The 21,194-nt window shown below is 40.6% G+C and overlaps 1 protein-coding gene across 3 annotated transcripts in view; it reads right to left on the bottom strand.

Annotated features, from left to right (window-relative positions):
• The window catches only part of LOC141110908 (carbonic anhydrase-related protein 10-like), a 967,215-nt gene that overhangs the window by 360,707 nt on the left and 585,314 nt on the right, over positions 1–21,194 (bottom strand). For 2 of the 3 annotated variants that reach the window (XM_073602695.1, XM_073602694.1), the window contains exons 3-4: positions 6,297–6,439; positions 47–232 (exon numbers count right to left, since the gene is read on the bottom strand). In XM_073602695.1, the coding sequence (XP_073458796.1) occupies positions 47–232; positions 6,297–6,439 (329 nt within the window). The remainder of the gene's footprint in view (positions 1–46; positions 233–6,296; positions 6,440–21,194) is intronic. The other variant, XM_073602696.1, reaches the window with a different exon arrangement.

The raw sequence follows: 21,194 nt of genomic DNA, 5'->3' as shown, positions 1-21,194 counted from the left end.
AATAGATCAGATCATACAGATCTTATTATCCTTCTCCTGTACTCACCTCCCCAGCTGCTGATTCCTTGTTCATAAGATGTTCTGAACCGATCCCGTTTTCACTACCAAAGTGCATCATGATCTCTTCAAGGCGATGGTTATATAACAGGGGACCACCTGAGATGTTAACTGGATTATGCTTGTCCAGGCGAAAGATAACATGTCGCCCTGTGTTAAGCATTGTTCCACTAACCTAGAAGAAAATATTCAGAAATAAATAAGACATACTCTGATGGTGAAAAATAATTGGATAGATGGCTAGAATAAGCCGTTGGATAAATGGTTAGATTAAGGGCACAAAAATAAAATAAAATAAAGACAATTATTTTTTTAATGGTTGTTAGAAATACACACACGTATTGTCTTAGTGTGTGTGTCACACACTTTGCAAACAACCATAGTATGTTCGTCAGGTTGAACAACCAGGCAAACCAGTTAAATACAAAGATGAAATACATATAGGGGAGGCATTTTAACTGCCAAAGAATGTGTATCTCTGTCTATCCACCCTAGCCCTTTTAAGACAGTTCAGCAAGGTTGGTGAGAGGAGTTAAGCCATCAGGCTAGATCACTTGTGTACCCTGTGATTGAACAGGAGCAGTGCAAAGAAACACAGAAGGGCACAAACACCTAGTGCATTATCACCAACACCATTTTTTATTTTTTTAAATGCCAAAAAACATACTCACAAACATGAGGAGATGAAAGCATGTCAAGTTACAACTCCAGTATAAGTGATGTCCAAATTACTGTGGTTGGAAATCTGATGCATTTCGGGAGATAAGCCCCTTCCTCAGAGCTCTGATACCAAGCCAAACTCAGGTACTTACACTGCTTGCATTTAAAATTATACATAACTTTAAAGTATAACTAAAGCTAAAACTTTTTTTTAGTTTTGGATGGTGTGGAGAGGGATTAGAATGCTTGTCAGATTTTATTGCTGTCGGTGCCCCCCTTTAAAGAGATTCACTTTCTCTATTTGTCCTGTTTACCATTATCCTTGAAAAAGAAAGTAAAAGAAATATCTTACATTTTGGGTTGTCCCCAGAAAAGCGATAAAGGGGAAATCTTCCAATGTGGACACTAGTTCTGGTGACTTGACGGTCCCCAACGAATTCCCTTAATTTACAGGGATTTGTTCTCACTTTCTGTTTAGCTATGGGACAGGAAGTGAAGGGATATCTCTGGAATGGGACACAGATGGGGAAAACAAAAATCTGACAGGGGTTATAACATTCCTTTGCTTTATCCGGTATAGCAGTGGTTCTCAACACTCAAGTACCCCCCAACAGGCCATGTTTTGTGAAATTCTCTTAGATAAAATAGCTGTCCAAAATACCAAGCCATCGACTCCAATTTAAAGCACCAGTGCAAGATAAAGGAAAACCTGTGAAAGTGGCCTGTTGGGGGTACTTGAGAACAGGGTTGAGAACCACTGCAGTATAGTTCTACTTTAAATGCTGTTTTTTTAGATGCCTTTGGTTCAGCTTTATTCCCCCATCCCCATAGATTTAGCAACTCAGGGAGTCTCCTGCTATTGCAAGACATCAGCAAATATTTCAATAGTCACTAAAGCCTAGTACACACGGGCTGAATGTCGGCATTGAACGGTTCAATAGAAACCGGCCAACATTCAACCTATGTGTACTGCATTCGTTCCTACAGGAGCCAGCCATTTGGCTTCTGTCCTCCTGTCAGAACACAACTGAACAGCAGGGAAGATTGCTGTAGTAACGTTGGATAGTTACTACAGTGGCTTTTCCTGAGCAATCAGTTGTTTTTGAACAAAATAAAACTACTAGTGTGTATTAGGCTTAAAGTGGTTGTTAAGCCATTGTGATATCTTCATATAATCCTCTGTGTTTAATAATGTTAGGTGCCCCCGTGACTGTGCTTTACAAAAAAAAATGTCGTTCTATACCTGATTTCAGAGCGCTGCTCGACACTTACGCGATCGTCTGCCTTTCCCCTCTCACGACCTGACAGCTACAGGGGGAGGGGCTGGGAATCCCCCTCTGATATCAGTTGGGAGGAGAGAAGTAAAGGAGGAGAGAGTTTACATGAGCGCTGAGCGGCGCTCTGAAATCAGGTATAGAATGGCTTTTTTTTTTAATAAAACACAGACACTGGGGCACCTAACATTATTAACCACAGAGGATTATTTGAAAAATTAAAAGTAATTTCAGCAGCAGGAGGGGAGGGGCAGGCACTGTCACTAGCTGACAGGCAGGCAGTAGGGATGGGCTTTATGTTCGGGTTGAACATGGGTTTGACTCGAACATTGGCTGTTCGCCCGTTCGCTGAACAGCGAACACCAATTCACACAGGGGGGCTGGGTTCTGGGGGTCCCCTTGTTAAAGGGGGCTTCCAGATTCCGATTAGCCCCCGCCCGCAGACCCCCACAACCACCGGGAAAGGGTTGTGGGGATGAGGCCCTTCTCCCCATCAACATGGGGACAAGGTGCTTTGGGGGGGGCTACCCCAAAGCACCCTCCCAATGTTGAGGGCATGTGGCCTGGTATGGTGCAGGAGGGGGGGTGCTCTCTCATCCCCCCCACTTTTCCTACGGCCTGCCAGGTTATGTGCTCAGATAAGGGTCTAGTATGGATTTTTGGGGGGACCCCACGCCATTTTTTTTTTAAATTTTGGCGCGGGGTTCCCCTTAATATCCATACCAGACCTGAAGGGCCTGGTATGGAATTTAGGGGGACCCCCATGCATTTTTTTTTTTAATTTTGGTTCGGGGCTCCCCTGTGGGGAAATTCCATACCATTTTTATCAATGAACTTTTATGTGTATTGCCGGGCCGACAATTCATTATAGCCAGTGTTAACAATAGTAGTTTTACATGACTTTTTTCCTTTAGAAATGTAATTTTGCTGTCAGACTGTTCTAAACACGGGAAACATGCGCCCCTTTACAGGCATACTATAGATACCCCCCAGGCACGATATTTAAAGGAATATTATACTTTTATTGTTTTACTTTAAGCATTATTAAAATCACTGCTCCCAAAAAAACTTCAATTTTTAAAACTTCTTTTTACATTGATACATATCCCCTGGGGCAGGACCCAGGTTCCCCAAACACTTTTTATGACAATAACTTGCATATAAGCCTTTAAAATGAGCACTTTTGATTATTCTTGTTCGTGTCCCATAGACTTTAATGGTGTTCGCGTGTTCAAATAAATTTTTTGCCTGTTCACATGTTCTGGATGCGAACCGAACCGGGGGGTGTTCCGCTCATCCCTAGCAGTGAGGGAGGGAAGAGAGGGAGGAGAGGAGGACAGAGGATTACAGAGGAGAGCTGCGGATGAAGGAGGCACGTGAGCTGACCACGGTGTCAGGGCTCAGCAGCCATGATAAACCATGGTCAGTTTACAAGGGGGGGCAGAACCAGGCAGGTAATCAGCCAGGTATTTCAGGTGATACAGGGGGCCAAATTCAAGAGCACAAGCACTATGCTGTATAACATGCTTTAAAGGAACAGGATCCTTTTTTTTAGGGTAACAAACGCTTTAACTCTGCCTGAAATCAGATTGGGTGAAACTTATTTTATGCACTGTATATGGGGTTTTTATTCTGCTAAGCCTTCTCTGACTTTCGGGAGGAGTTTTGCAAATATCACCTTGAGGTGTGGATATGAATCTGTCAGTGCACATTTCTTTGCAGGCTGCAATTGCATGCAGACTACTGTTGGTAAGGCTCACATATCATGTTGAGTCTCCATTGCTGAAAAAACTGAAATCCAATGAATGAGAGGGGTGGGAGTGGGACTGTCAGGATGGGGAAGAAAGTGCTAGATTATGCTGGAAAACATGCAGCCTGGACCGGGGTGGTTCCTAATGCACCCTGGGAAAAGCAATGAAATTAGACAAAGCAATATCAGTACAGGAGAGGAGCCTGTACAAATATGAGTAAAAGTAAGGCCTGAGTTCAGATTTAAGGCAAAGCTTTTTGTATTATTAAAACATATTGGATTCATTTTTCATTTGCCTCCAACAAAACTGCTATGGAAATAAGAATAATCTGGTTATTATTTATATATTAGTGTCTGTCAGATAACTAATGTTTATTGATAATCTGTGTTAGTAAGCTTCCCAAAATTCCATCCAGGAATGAAACAAAGGTGAAAATCTGACAAATTACAAAGCTGTCTATAGGATTGTACCTATTGATTGCCATTTGCAATTATTGTTCCTTGCACAAACATCAATTCTATTGACTATTTTTACAATCATTTGAAGACATTAGTCCAGTGGTAAAACGTTTCTATTGAGTGACCTTTAGCACTCAATAATGTCCTTACCCAGTAGATAGAAAGGATGAATGAGAATTTCAAACACTACTGAAAGTGTAACATTCATATTAGATCTGAAAGAACACTTTCATAGGATACATGATGTCACATTTGCTAATGATAAATACGTTCCCAACAAGTATATCATCTGAGACCAGAATGAGAACAATATTGATTTTTCTGTAGGACAGATGCAACTAGATATTACAGAAAATATCTTCAGCTACACTATCTAACAAATTATAGAATTGTGAGTTAATCATTTATATCCTTTTATTTTACAATTAATGTATTGTTAAACATACATTTTTATTTCCACCCCGAAAATGTTTTTATACTGCATAGCCGACCCATTCTAAGTATATGTGAGGAATGAAAAATGTCTATGGCAAACAATCACATTGTAACTGTCGCTGTTCTGGGTTTTATACTTTATCTGTTAAGCTACTCAGTTTCCCTTTGAAGTACAATTCCATGCATTCACTCCAGGTAACTAAAACCCATCTTCTGCAATTCATATACTTTTAGCGTGATCATGAGTAGGCAGCACAGATTTTAGCAATGGAAAAGCCTCAGTTATCTTCTCCACATCGGCATTACATCAGTACACCAACTGTGACTTTTGTAGCATTAGATCATTTCATATTTGATGTCCTCGGTATGTAACTAATCTTAGACCACTTTCCAATTTAATTGATTTAAAAACCTTTCTGTTACAGAGCACTTGTTTTCACACTTATGTATTATATATCAAGTTTGAACACTTTCATATCGGCTGGAATTTCTCTTACATATAATTTCTGTAGGTTTTCATAATTTTTCAGTTGTGACATCACTATTAACCAAATCTAAACAATGACATCACTACTTGTGAACAATGTGATATAAATTTATCATGTGTAGTGTATTGCAATAAAATAGGTTTTGCAGTTATTTTAAATAGAATTCACTTGATTTTGTAGTCATGTTTTGCTAATCTCTATATTACAGATCTGATAAAGTTCTACTATTATCCTAAAATGTGTTTGCTCCTAAAAAGTTTTTTAGACTTTGAGTCATTTCTAATTAAATAAAGCCCCCTGTTCAGTATATTTAAATTTACTTAGATGGTAAGCTCCTTGAGGGCAGGGACTGATGTGAATGTACAATATATATGTAAAACGCTGCATAAATTAACGGTACTATATAAGTACCTGTAATAAATAAATACATAAATAAATACTGTCTTGAATGTTTGCCAGTGTATTATTTGCTATTGAATGGCATGGAGGCAAATGTGGTTAGTGCAGGACCATGTTGAGGGGCAGATACCACTTAAGTTGGCGATTCCTGAAGCCCTCCCAAAGTCAGCTCAGTGATATGGAGCCTGTTAGTATAATTAGTAAAAGTCTCTGCCTGGCACACAGGAAGGTGCAGTGGCTGGCAGCACTGTGCTCAGTTATATTGAACTTGCACTGTTAATAGTCTTCAGTCTTCAGATCGCTGTATTTGCATCACAGTCATTCCATTGGCTGCTGTGCCTACCGGTGTTACAGGTGCAGAGGCCAGGCAGGGAGGTTAGTAATGCTGACCCTGTCACTTTATCACACTCAATTTTACTAAGCTGTTTTGAGGATGGAATGTCCAGTATAGACACTTTAGCCTCAGTGCTGCCCCTCTATGCACCTATGAGTGAAGGCTTGACTCTGGGTCCATATATGGCTTGGAGTCTTGTGTTGTCAGTGTATGACATTGAGTCATGTGCCAGAACAGTGAACATTCGATAAAGATTATATTTATAACTACTTTGCTGTATAAACTATTGTATCATTATAGTTGGAATGCAGATGCAATTGAGGCATTTACACAAAATAAACAAAATATATATTGATTGCCTTCAGTCCATGAAGGAAAAGCAAATGTAAAACATATTTTTTGTTGCTTTTTAATTCAGTGATATTGTTGTTATCATATACCTTCTTTCCTTCCATGGTCAATCTTAGTGGGGGTAGGAATGGGTCGAAGATGATTTGACTGGTGTTTATGTTAATTGGAGATTGACGTTTTCCGATCGTACATAAATTCCATGCAGAGTTCACCAGTCCCCAAAATGCAGGACCTAGAACAAGATAAAACAGACAAATTCAATATAATTGAAATTGCATTATTGTAAGTATGTATCCCCTAAAACTATGCAAGTGGCAAGTGGATATCAACTTATGCTTAAAGGGAACAATTATGGTTGGACAATTAGTTGGATATTTGAAGTGAATCTTCCCTGGATTTTTTAGGTAAAGCTTAAATTCTTTAGTAGCCTTAATATCTGTTGTGGGTACTACTTTTCAGGAGGACATTTTGGGACAATGTTATCTCCCACTACTTAACTAGTTTCCGAAGGACAAACATTGACAGTTGAGGAAAAGGTAAAACGTGGAGGTAAGTGCAAGTGTACTATATAAAACTGGAATGTAATGTTATAATGAGCAATAATAAATGGTTAAGAGGTGAGAATCAAGCTGTGAATGTCTCCCACAAGATGACCTCCTTTATGACCACATTGGTTGTACATGGCTCAGGCCAGTCATCTGTAGAGGAATGAAGTCAGGTAAATAATATGACTGCTATTGATGAAGTCAAGATTTATTTTCCATGCTGCGATGATAAACTGACTGCTGGACCTCTGGGGTATTAATTTGCCTTCTTCTGGACCTCCTGAATTACAATTTCTATCATTAGGCTAAAGTACACATGCTGTGAAAGAAATATTATAGCTGAACATACTAGTTTCTTGGCTGTTAAAGTATAACTAAAGGCAATTTTTTTTTTTTTCGTTTCTAGAGTGCAGAGGGATTAGAGCGCTTGTCAGTTTTTATTGCTGTCTGTGCCTCCGTTAACCACTTGCGGACCGCCCACTGTAGATTTACTGTGGCAGGCTGGCCGCTTTGCTCCAGATCATGTACCTAGTACGTGATCTGACACGTCTGGGTCTGGGGCAGGCACATGCGCTGCTGCGGCTCTCTCCCGCTGTGATTATACACAGCAGAATCTGATCGGCAGGAACAGTGGACTCAATGTTTGCCGGCACCTGCTGATGCTTTGGTACAGAGGGAGAATGGAAATCTACCTATGTAAACAAGGCAGATTAGCGTACTGTCAGTACAGAAGGCATAGATCCTGTGTCTCTGAAAAGCAGGGACACTGATCCATGCCTTCCCCTAGTACAACCACCTCCCCCACAGTAGGAAAACATCTGCTAGGCACATAGTTAACCTTTTGATCGCCCCTGATGTTAACCCATTCCCAACCAGTGTCATTAGTACAGTGAAATATTTTTTAGCACTGATAACTGTATTAGTGTCAATAAACGTGAAAAGCAAATTCCTGTCTACTTTGAACACCCATTCACATCCATATTATTTTTACATGACTGGATAATTGATGTGAATATACGCAATTTTTTAAGTGAACTCCTTTAGTGAACCAGACCATATACTGCCAATGAAAAATTTGGGTTGGACATTTAGGCTTCAATGACCTCTGACAAATATAAAAAAAAGAGGGTCAGCATGACAGCCAGATAATTAAAATATTCAGATGACAAGTTCAGTAATGGCAGCCTTAACATTTTTCACTCATGACAGGTATCCTTTTATTTACAAAATTTTTATTGTGGTAAAAAGAGTAATGACAGAAATTAACACGAGCATAGAGAGTACTGTGCATATAAGGAAAAAATTCCTTCCATACAGAGGATAAGAAACAGGTTATTAAGTAGGTACCTCTCTACTTAAGATTGCAAAAAAAGAAACATGACTTTATCAAAATAAAGATCAGAAATAATAAAGAGTGTATATAACAAGACAACACCATATCTGCATAAACAGGGTGGTTTGGCATAATATTGAAGACTGTGCAATTTTATTGAGTGGCAGGTGGAATTACTGATATATGGCTCAATTCCCATATGCAATTCCCACATGGTTGGTAGAGCAAGATAAAAAGGTTTCTTGACCTTACTGATTACCTAATAGACAGGCCATGAGTCCCACTTGCGGTCAAAAATTTGCATGCAGTCCATAAGAGTGTGGTATATTCTCTCCATTAGTTTAATTGACTCCATTTGGAGAAGCACCTGGGACCATGGGACTGACGGGGACCGCCAGTTAAGAGCTATGGCCCAATGAATAGCACTAGATAGCTGGAGTCAATTTTCGACAAGGGGGCGGGACCCCTGGGAGATCTGCTAACAGGATACACATCTGATAGGTCAATGTGATAGGTATATCTGTTATCTGCAACACTTTCATAGAGGTTTGTTGCCATAGAGACCGTAGGGCTGTACAGCTCCAGAATATATGGAGGAGTTTACTTCTTTCACCACATCCCCTAAAGCACATATCTGGAATAGAAGAATGGAGTATTTTAACAGGGGTGTAGTACCATCTAGTGTGGAGTTTAACTACAGTCTCTTTGAAGGCAACTGAACATGTGCATTTATGCATGTTGGACATCATATCAAGCCTATCTTCTGCAGAGTGCTCTTGGCCCGTTTTGGTCTCCCAGCTCAGCATTGCTGAAGACTTTGCCGCATTGTGTTATGGTCATTGAGGTAACGATAAAGGGTGGAAATGGTCCCCCTATCTCTAGACCCCTCATGACATAAGTTTTCAAATGGTGTTCTGGCCTCCTCTCCATCCTGAGTAAGAATGTTGGCAAAGAAGTGGAGAATCTGTAAGTATTTATAAAATTCAGAGTTGGGGAATGCGAAGGTATTTGGAGGTATTCAAATGTTCAAATGGAGGTGCCTTGTAGAAATGAGTCTAAGGTTACCAGGTGATTGTGCGAGGAGAAATGTGTCTCCTAAAGCAAAAGAACACTCGCACCCAGTAATTTATAGGAACAAAAGGATTTCCTACTTTTGTGCAGTGAGTTAAAACCTTTAAGGTTATGGGAGATCACTTTAAGGCCCATTTTAGAATAATGTAATATAGCAAAAGGATAGAGGCTCTGAGGATCTCTTCTTTGATCAGAAAATCCTTAAGGCACAGCACAATATCTCTCTGGGTTTTTCAGGAGGAAGTTTACCTCTTTTACCACATCCCCTAAAGCACATATCTGGCATAGAAGGGTAGAGTATTTTAACAGGGGTGTAGTACCATCTGGTGTGGAGTTTAACTACAGTCTCTTTGAAGGCAACTGAACATGTGCATTTATGCATGTTGGACACCATATCAAGCCTATCTTCTGCAGAGTGCTCTTGGCCCATTTCCATCTCCCAGCTCAGCATTGCTGAAGACTTTGCCCTGGTGTGATGGTCATTAAGGGTAATGATAAAGGGTGGAGATGGTCCCCCTATCTCTAGACCCCTCACGACATAAGTTTTCAAATGGTGTTCTGGCCTCCTCTCCATCCTGAGTAAGAATGTTGGCAAAGAAGTGGCGAATCTGTAAGTATTTATAAAATTCAGAGTTAGGGAATGCAAAGATATGTTGGAGGTATTCAAATGATCAAACGGAGGTGCCTTGTAGCAATGAGTCTGCGGTTACCAGGTCGTGTGAAGACCAAATGTCAAATTCCATACCTGTGTTGAAAGCTGCGGGAAACTTCCAATTGGGGGGGTTTAGAAAGCAGCATGAACTTTTTTTTATATAAGGTCCAAAGGTAGAGGGACTGTCTCACTATGCTGTTAAGAGGAGCAATATCTCTCGGGCCAATAGACTGTGACCATAGGAGGCCTGGAAGGTAAAAAGGCTCAATCAAAATCCTTTCAAATTGGAGCCACGGTATGAGAGTTGGGGGAGTGTGCCATTGTGCTAATTGTGTTAATTGTGCTGCTAGAAAATATTTCCATAAATCCGGACAACTGAGGCCCACCTAGCTTGGGCCCTATACATTAGTGAACAATTCAGGCGGGGCTTCTTGCTCTGCCAGATAAATCTGAGCAATTCAGCCTGTATAGTCTCTATGGTTGTGCGGGGTACATGGTGGAAGAGCTCTAAAATAGAACAACAATTTCGGGAGGATAGACAACCACTTAATGTTGGAAAAAGCCTGTGGGTAGTTGTGTGCATACATCTGCTTTAGTGAGGGGGCCAAGCAAATTCCTAAGTATTGTAGGGTGCCTGTGCTCCAGGAGAATTGAAATCTATTCTTAAGGGCAGTCAGTAACGGTAGTGGGATATTAATCGGCATGGCAGTACATTTAGATGGGTTCACTCCTAAGCCTGATATGTTGTGGAAGGTGTCTAAGGTGGTGAGAAGGTTGGGTAAGGAGATCAAGGGGTCAAATAGGAACAAAAGGACATCATCCGCATATACACTTTGTTTAAGTTATTGTCCATATTTGATATAACCTCTGATGTTTGGGTTGCAGGTGATAGAGAGGGATAGGGGTTCTATTGTGAGGGCAAATAGAAGGGGTGATAGAGGGCATCCTTGTCTTGTACCTCGACCAAGGGAAAAATAATCAGAGTTACACCCAGGGAGCTTGATTCCTGTACGGGGCTGATGGTAAAGGGCCTGAAAACCATTAACAAATTTGCCTGAAAATCCAAATTTAGATAAGATAGTATCGAGGAAGGGCCAGAGAACGCAGTCAAAAGCCTTGTTTATATCAAGGCTCAGAAACAAGACCTTACGAGAGTTAGTATCTGCGTCTTGGATGATGTTCGATGCCAGGCATATAATATCTGTAATTTGATGGGTTGGTATAAAACAGGTTTGGTCTGGGGAAATCAAGGAAGTAATCACTGCTACTAGTCGGTCTGCTAGGATATGACCAAAGATCTTCAAATCATTTTAATTGCTGATATGGAGCGATAATTTTGAGGGAGGGTGTGGTCTTTGCCCGGTTTTGGGATCAAGGACATATTTGCTAAGATCATATCTGTGGGAAATGGGTCGCCGTTTAGTTTTGCCATTTTGGGTATTAGTAGTCCTGCAAAGTTTTTATAATACAGTGCTGTACAGCCGTCAGGGCCCAGAGCTTTAGAAGGTTTTAGGAAGGAGATAATGAAGGCTATCTCCTCTTCTGTATAAGGTGCATTTAGAGATTGTAGTTGTTCGTCTGTGAGCACTGGCAATTGGAGGGTGTCAAGCCATGACTGGGGGGTAGAGCCCAAAATGGCTGGCGGGTCAGCAAGAAGCTTTTGATAGAATGAAGAGAAAATTTTCAAAACCTCTTTCGGGTGGGAAGTGATATTACCATCAGAGCCTCAGAGTTTATAGGAATGTGACGGCTGGATCGATTGTTTTAGATTTCTCGCAGACATAGCCAAAGCCAAATTGCTGTGCAAGAGGAAACAGGCTCTGGACCAGCAAAGGGACTTTTCCGTTTGCTCCAAGTGCAAAGTATCCAGAGCACTTCTTTTTTGGTTGATTAGAAGCAGAAAATCTTGAGTTGGGGTTCGGCTATGCTGATGATAAAGCCTATCTAGTTCCAACGTAAGGGAATGTATGTCCTGCAGTTTTTGGCTATTGCCATGAGGTAGCCCCTCAACACCATCTTGTGGGCCGCCCATAAGGATGCGGGAGAGATTCCTTCCACATCATTATGAATGAAGTACTATGTGATGTGGTCTGATATTTGGGTAAGCACTACGGGGTCTGTGAGTAGGGAGTCATTAAGACGCCAGGCTCCTAGAGCCGGAGAAAGGCCAATGTGGGAAAAGTGGCAAGACACAGTATGATGGTCTGACCAAGGGCAAGTGTGAATTTTGGCTGAAGTTGAGTTTGCGACTAAGACTAAGGGGAGCAGTAAATATAGTCTAACCGAGAATAGCTGTCATGGGGATGGGAGTAAAAGGTGTATTCTAGGGCCCCTACATTATGCGCTCTCCAGGTGTCAAGCAATTGATGTGACCTAAGTAGGTGTTGGAGTGACTTTGGAAAGGCATTAGCCGATGTCACCGTGTGACTTCTGTCCAGGCCTGAGTGAGCTACCAGGTTAAAGTCACCGCCCACCAACAGGTGGGGCAATTGGTATTTATCTAATGTCTGAAAAAAAAGTTTTAAAGAAAGAGGCCTGGAACTCATTCAGGGTGTACATAGAAGCCATAGTAATTCCCTTGCCCTGTAGTGAGCCTTTAACAATTACAAAGAGACTGCCAGAGTCTCTATAGGTTTGTTGTACATCAAACATAACCAAGTTTCTAATGGGTATGGCTTCACCCCGCGATTTGGACTTGTAAGTGGTGAAGTAACATGGGTTAAAGCTGAAAATCTTTTTCTGAGTATGATAGGTGATTGTGCATATGAACATCTGCTCCCAGTAATTTATAGGAATGAAAGGCTTTCCTACTTTTGTGCGGTGAGTTAAAACCTTTAAGGTTATGGGAGATCACTTTAAGTCCCATTTTAGATTAATATAATATAGTAAAAGGATAGAATGGAGTACAAACCGTGGGGTATGTGCAGGGACCCTGTGGCTAAACCCTATGCTAACCATAAACAGTAATAGTAGGCAGCCAATGCAAGTACAGTGCCATTTATTATGCATTTCAAATACTGTAGCACAGGAAGCAGAGGAATGGGTATGCAGAGCGAGGCAAAAAAGACAAAAAAGAGTAGAAAAAGATTGCATAGTAACTTGAAAAATAAAAATAATGTAGAACATGTCAAATCTTGGCAGCATATTATCAAAAGGGGTCAGGGGAGTAGTCATCCTCCTGACCAAATTATTTTTTTTAACACGGACCAAAAGGTCCAATACTCTAATAAAGTGGAACAGTCAGTCTGGGTAGTCATGAGACTATTAGATAATCAGTACCTGGAAGGGGTCCACTCCAGGTGATCCAATTGTAACAACTATAAGGTACCAACAGAATTAGAGTAGGGGGACAATCAAACGGGTGCAACAGAACTTCAGCACAGTTCGGAGGTGAACAAATATCAACTGAGAATGTTAGTTAAATGAATTTGCCAATGACTGTGTTGTTACAGGGAATGCAACAGAAGGCCACTGTTAATGTTGACTACAACGATCTCTCCTGGGGGAGGGTGTAGCCCATATAGCAGAGAAACGTGGAGTGGATGGCATCCTTGGATGATCTGCAGCGTTGATGAGTCCCAACTTTACCAAAAAATCTTTTCCTTCCGGAATTGTAGTAACCGTGTAGGTGGTGCCATTGTGTGGAACCTGCAATTTGAAGGGAAATCCCCAGCAGTATCGGATTCTAGCTGCTTGGAGCACAGTGGTTATTTCCTTTATCTTTCTGCGTTTATTCAGGGTGGTAGGTGAGAGGTCTGGATATATTTGAACAGGAGTGCTATCTAGCTGAATATGTGGGGTATTGCGTGAAGCTCTGAGGATCTCTTCTTTAATCAGAAAATCCTTAAGGCACAGCACAATATCTCTCGCAGGATTTTCAGGAGGAGGTTTAGGGAGTAAAGCTCTGTGAATCCTGTCACAGGTAAAGGCTGAGGTTAGTGAGTCAGGGAGAAGTGACGGAAACAGCTTTTGTATGGCAGGGAGCAGCTCTGTCACTGTCTCTGGTATCCCACGTACTCTCAGATTATTACGCCCATACCTGTTGTCCAGGTCTTCAAGGTGGGCTTGTAGCTGTAGCACTGATTCATAAAGGGATTCTTTCTAAGGTCAGAATATGCCAGACTGAGCTCATCATGCTTGGTTTCCAGCAAATCCATTCTGTTTCCCAGAGTAGCAATTATCTCCCATGCAGTGCACTGGTGAAGAGTCTGCGGGTTGTGCGCTCGCCTGAGCAGTTCCTGGCTGGGTGCTATTTTGGGCCATGTTGCTCTGCTCCCTGACCCAGAGTAGATAGGTCATCAGGGATATTTGTGCTGGTTTATTTTGGCTGTGTGTTCCGCCAGGGGTGCGGGGTAGTTACAGGCATAAATCACTGCTGACAAGCCCTGGGGAACTGGTGTTTGTCTCTGTCGCTCACAGAGCTTTTATCCCCTGCTTTGTCCAGCTTTGCGCCACGAATGCGCCCCTGACAGGTGGTTTTTAAAGGCTTTTTTTAGACATACTAAATAATGTAGAGGTAGAAAACATTTTATGAGTCAGCATACACATAACTACATTAATGCACAAGCCATGACATGATCAGGGGGCCTTATCCGGCCCCAAGCAGGTGTGTCATTGCTGGTCAGCAATGACAAGAGCAAATGGGTTTGGAGAATTAGTACTGTATCTGTTGCACTTCTTACAGGCTCGCCTTCAGTTCATGCGAGGTGCTGTAGTGAATTTGTGGATGGCACCACAATAAAATTATAGGAAAATAAGGATCTTCATCAGCACATCTTGGTATAGTGATAATCTTGTCCTTTATTTGCATAAAGCAAAAGGCATCACAGGTCTACGTTTTGGGACCTCCCTTGGTTTTGCCTTGAAAAAGAGATCCTGCAAGGTTCTGAGAAGTTGTCCTGTGATGCCTATTGCACCAAGGTATTCTGGTGAAGATATTTATGTAGCCGGGAGCTGGCTGAATTGTGTGTTCCCCCACTTAAATATTAACATTTTAGGAGTTGAGGGGGGGGCTTTTTTGAACTGTCTAGGAAAGTTCAGGGATTTTAGGAACTGTAAAAGTGGGATAAAGGGGACCACTGGCTGTCTGCTGACCACCTAGAGAGGCCACACCAGCGAGGACTTCATCCTGTGACTGTGTGTAGACACTTGTGACCATGCAGCATTAGTGACACCTACAACACCTGCACCACTGCCACCAGGAGACTGGAGCATTCATCTGGCAGTGGCTCCTATCACTGCTTGATGGAGGCTTTGGAGAGAGACCAAGGGGGCCCCTTTCATCATAAACATCTGCAGCTGTAGCAGGGGCATACCACAAAAATTTGATAAAGTGTGGGGCAGTTGGATGAATAGTGAAACTACGGTGGCGGATTGAGTGGTACCTAATGGAATATGCTTTTAGTGGGTTTTAACATGTATGTAACTATCTGACATATCCTAAAGTTTTCATTGACTGATATTGTGAAAAGGAGGCCTAATTAATATTATCCTATTTTTTATTTTTACTGAGCGAAGGTCTGGAGGGAGGAGGAGTGAGCCAATGCTGAAGAACTGTAAATAGTTTATTTTGTGTGTGGCCCAAATGGGTCTTGTATGTACTTGTTATGGTATGTTAAAAAAGCAATAAATAAAACTTTTCAAAAAAAAAAAAATCTGCAGCTGTATCATAGTGAGAGGGATATCTGCCCATTACTGATATTGTTAACAGAGACTGATCCACTGAGAGCAGGATGCCAACTAGACATGTGCATTCGTTTTCATTCGAATGCATTTTCGTCCGAATTTCGGGTATTTGCGTTATCGTTTTAACAAACGATAACGAACGTGCAGAATCCAAAAACCGAAAGATCCGACATAAACAAATGCTTTATTTTCTTTTTGTTGTGACAACAGTTCAATATAGATAGAAGATTCGACATGACGCTGACAATAGTGATCTGTGTCCATCGAACCTGTGGTTACATGTGCCTAACCTTAGTTCTATTAGTCCAAGATTATTCTACATAGAGAGAAAAGATTCAACATTATAGAGACAATAACAAAAAAGGTTGAATGTGCCTAATCTAACTCTATTAGTCCAAGATTATTCGAGAGAAAAGATTCGACATGAAGATTCGAAGAAGCAGTCGCCGCGAGCGGACATTTGTGGTCAAATGCTCCGTCCATAGGCTATGGAAGAATTCTAATGTTGGTTGACTAGTAATAATAATTAATAAATATAATTATTACTAGTGTCATACAACATTAGAATTCTTCTATAGCTTGTAGGCGGAACATTCGACCAGAAATGTAGGATTGCGGCGTCGTACAGTTTAGCTGCTCCGTCGAATCTTCTTAGAACATTCGACAGACACCATGAGCCTTCAATGACAGATTCGACCTTAATTATTTCGGATTTTCAGATGAATGCAGTTTTTAACTAAACTAAATAAATAAAAACGAATTTCGGGAGTAACTAAATAAATCTATTTTTCGGACGAAAATGAAATTCCGAAATGAAATATTTCAGTGTGCACATGTCTAATGCCAACTGCACCCAGTGCATACCGCATCCATACCAGCCTTACACTGCATCTCTACTAAACCTTTACTGCACCCATATCAACTCTTCATCACTGTATGCTGAACTGTGACTGCTTCTGACCCATGCCTACGCTATATCTGTCAAGTCTAAAAAATACCTATAGCACACATCTACTACATGCAGGTTCATTAGGACCTTTGTAAAGTGCACCAATGTTTAAAGGGCCCCAATGATATCCAGTAGAAGAAACATCCTAAGGACTGCCCTGGTCACATAACCTGCCCACAAATCCCCTTCATCCCCCTATACCCATTCTTGTCATCGCTAAATCTGACAGTGCTCACCGGATGGTTTTAAGCCTAGCATAGCTGTCATTAGTACACTCTGGCTGTATAGCTCCTGTGGTTTATAGAATGTCATATTACTGTTCACTTCTGCACTTCTGCAGGGTGGTATTGTTACTGTTTATGTTGATCTGGATGGCAAGTGTTCTTCTATGCCTTGTCTTTAATATGAGTCACTCTGTATGGTAAGTTGTGTTATTACCCTTATTTTTTTTTTTTTTTTGCTAGCTTTATTGGGCGACAATATACTATTATTACTGTTAGGTTTGCCTTTACTAATTGTTTGGTGCCTGTTTCTTTAAAATAGCATTGTTGCTGGGTTATTAAAGCGATTGTCTGTGATTTCCTGTGATCTTGGATTTTTGTATATTTATGTGTCAGCGGGGCTGAGGCCTTTGAGAAGGTTGGGGCCTGCAAGAGAGTACCCATCTTAACCAGTGGCTCCTTTGGGGGTAGTGTTACACTTATTTTCCTATAATTTGGTTTAAAGACTTGTATTTTGCTCAGTTTTGCCAGAAGGGACCATAACTTGAGTCCTTTTTCAGCCTTATTTCCAAAAGTACAGCAATGTTTTTCATCCAGTCACTACACACAATCTACATCATGTCAAAAATGTTTTAATTACATAGCTTTTTAATCCTCCACCCCGATAATTAATTTGGCACATTGTAATGGTCAGCGTCTGTTTACAAAAGCAGAGTATGAAGAAGAATAAGCATAGAGCTATCAGAGTAACTAGAAATGTGAGAGCCATTCTGTTCTTAGCTTGGATGACAGGAAAATGCAGTAATTGACTATCCTTTTGGTTATTCACACAATCTGTTATCTGCTACGGGGTACATATGTGTCAGATCTACATAATAAAAACAGACATGTCAACAGGCACTGTAATATTAGAAAAAAACTTGAAGTATTCATGGGACACTTCAAAGCCAGTTATCAAGACATCAAGTCAAATTCATCTCATGGTTCAGTTTTTAATTAACATACCCACAAAGGCTTTGTGTTTCTGTACTGTCAAACAGAGACAGTTTATTTTAGATCTGTGCTGTCAGCTCCTGTCAAAGCTCCAGACAGTGCCAGTCAAAACTGTTATTAGAATATGAACCAGCACTGTTTGAACTTCCCTTTGGACAGTCTTATGGTGGATTGAAAATCTCCATCCCTTCTTATATCTATAACAATACAGACAGTACCAAGCAGCAAAAACATTTTTAATTAATATGGCATCTAAAAACTAAAGAAGAAGATTATAAGGATCTAAAATATAAAGGCTATCATAAACTGAAGTGATATATTAATCCACAAAGTACAGCAATCACAATATATTGACAACAGTTGAAGGATGAATGGACTGGTTGCTGTTGGCATAGCCTGTGTGAGTCCGGTCTACTATTTCACTAGAGATTGTTCACAATGTGTAATCTTTGGCAGCACTCTAGGGGAACATGAAGAAAATAAATAGCATAGGTGTGTGGGATTTCAAAATGATGCACTGAAAATGATCACTTCTTTCAGATAAGAAAAAAGACCTAAATGGAATTTGTAAGTATACCTCTGAGCTGGTCCTGAGGGTGTGAAGTGTAACAAGGTGGCTTCAAGGGGGAGTGGCGGATTTTAATACAGGCAAGCATCCAGCCATGTAGGCATTGCTAAGGGCACCAAGCAAGGTCTATTTATTTTTAAGAATTGCTGTATGAAAGTCACAGCATTTGCACATCCTTTTAGACAACAAACAGATGCTGACTCCCTGAGGAAGACTTAAAAAGTCGAAATGCGTCAGTACTTTTCTTTTTTTGCATCTGTCATTACCATTGTTCCAAGTTTGCACTATACATAGTCCTAGCTATCATATTTTTTTATTATTATTTTATGATGTGTTACACTGTTCCCACTCTTCTAGGGGTTCTTTTAATGTTGTCTTAATAAAATGTTGTCCCTTTAGCTACATATTTCAAATTTTCCTCAGTATATATATATATATATATATATATATATATATATATATATATACTGTCCAGGCATAAGGTTGGATTATAAGCACATATCCCCAAATGGGACAAATCTCAACAATAAGGTTCATGCATGTTGTATGAGACTTTTTTAGTAATTATAAAATGTCTGTTATCCTTTTAAAAGAATTAATTTTTTAATAAACTTTGTACATCTTTAATCAATATTTTGGTTTGTGCCTCTAAAGTCCATATCTATTGGTTGTATGTTTGTGACTTTAATAGAAATGCTGAGCATGATTTTTCCAGAAAGTCTGTATTTCAGGAAAATACCTCATTATGACCACTAGATGGAGCAATGATCATAGGAAATAAACATATTACACACATTACAGAGATTATTCATGATGGCTGTGTGAATGTTCTGACATTCGTAAGGAGCATTTTTTTTATAAATAACCCAAAAGTGAACATTCTTGGAGCAGAATGGTCAGATGAGTGGAAAACATTGTAGCAATAGGGGCTGAGCGATGTGTCTCTGTGTGGCTTGTCACACTTCGAAAAAATAGAGAGAAGAAAAAAAATACAAAGGGAGACAGCAAAGCCCTCTATGATTTAGTAATTAATTGCTAAATGAAGGGATAAATACTATATGGTAAAAATAGTGGATATTACCTAAGACTGGTTACAATAGACTGTGTAAATGATGATGCAGCCTGCAACTTGAGCTTGTGGAGACAATAAGGGGAATTCATTAAAGTTGCTTTGACACTTTTCTGATGATAATTTCTCTTGTTAATGTGTTGTGCCTAATTTAAAAACATCTGCAAAAGTTTTGGTTCTGACGGTGACTTGTGTGCCAAATGTAGGTAGTCCTAAACTACTCCACTTTTCATTGTGGTGCAACACCTGCGCCAAACTCAAAAAAAAAATAGACAGTTCACATCTTATGAAGATAGAGTTAATTAAGACCAATCTTCCTTTGGCGTACATAGACAGATTTCACACGCATTCTAAAATTCAAGTACAAGTTCTAGACAGTAGACATGTGCATTCGTTTTCATTCGAATGCATTTTCGTCCGAATTTCAGGTATTTTCGTTATCGTTTTAACAAACGATAACGAAAGTGCAGAATCCTAAAAATGAAAGATCCGACATAAACAAATGCTTTATTTTAATTTTCGTTGCTACAACAGTTCGATATAGATAGGAGATTCGACATGATGATGACAATAACAATCTGTGTCCATCAAACCTGTGGTCGAATGTGCCTAACTTTAACTCTATTAGTCCAAGATTATTCTACATAGAGAGAAAAGATTCGATGTAGGGGAGAAAAGATGAATAAAAATAATGATGAATGTTATTGGCTGATTGTAACCAAAGAGGAGGAGCAGTAAAATAGCTAGAACTAAGTACACACGTACTTTGGCTTATGGTGTCTGCTGAAAGTTCTAAGAAGATTCGACGGAGCAGGTAAACTATACGGCGTCGTACAGTTTAGCTGCTCCGTCGAATCTTTTAAATTTTTTTAACGAACAACGAAATAAATAAAAACGAATTTCGGGATTAACTAAATAAATTTATTTTTCGGACGAAAACTAAATTCCGAAATGAAATATTTCAGTGTGCACATGTCTACTAGACAGATACCTAAATTTGGCGCACGCTGCGTCACTTTTAGAATGTAAAAGGAGGGAACATCCATTTGGGCCCGCCTCCTTCCCACTCAAATTTCAGGCTATTTTTGTGAGGTAATATAGGTTACAGTAATTTAGGTTACTGTCTCTGTAAATATATGAGATATGAAAATTTCAACCAATTAAAAGCTTTGGAAGCTTCTAGAATTTCTGGGAGCCCTATAAATATAAAGAATTTACAGTGTTTATTCACAGTTGGTCAAGCCTTGGCAAAAGAGCTATAATACTTCTCTTTAAGGCTTGACCATGAAGACCCTCCTCAGGGAGATTCTGGAGAGAGAGGAGAGTGGTGGGGGAGATGACTGGCTGCAGAGATGCCTAGCATTGGCTGAGGGAGAAGTTCCAGGACCCCTAGCCGAAGAAGGAGCAAAACAAACGAAAGAGTCACCTGGGAGAGCATCGCCAGAAGCCCCTGCAGAAGGAGGAGATGTTCGGTGCCACAGACCGAGGAGCCGAACGCCGGAGAGAAAAGGGTTGGTGTCTGCATGTCAAGCGGTTCAGAGGAGCCCAGCTGAGAGCGCGTCGGGGTCAAGACAGATCGAGCGATGTGACGTGAACTCGGAGGCGGGACCAGAGGCAGAATGGGAGGCGGCGCTGGATGCAGCTAGCAATGTAAGCAGTGCTGTTCTGCCTATTGTTTCACAGGCTGCTGAAGGCAATTATACTCCTGTGGTTACAGGTGAGTCCAGGCCCAGACTGGGACAAAAAATAGACCAGTGCATTTTAGGCTGAGCAGCCCATTTTTTTTTCATACAGATTAGCGAAGCATGACATATTTGTTATTTAACCAAACCCCCCCTCGGGCCCCCTCCTATCACAGTGCTCTGCCAATCGTAAGCAGCCGAGACATTTCATGGTCTGCA

The sequence above is a fragment of the Aquarana catesbeiana genome, linkage group LG10, assembly GCF_042186555.1.
Source record: "Aquarana catesbeiana isolate 2022-GZ linkage group LG10, ASM4218655v1, whole genome shotgun sequence".
NCBI lineage: Eukaryota > Metazoa > Chordata > Amphibia > Anura > Ranidae > Aquarana > Aquarana catesbeiana.
This window is presented reverse-complemented; position numbering and strand designations above follow the sequence as displayed.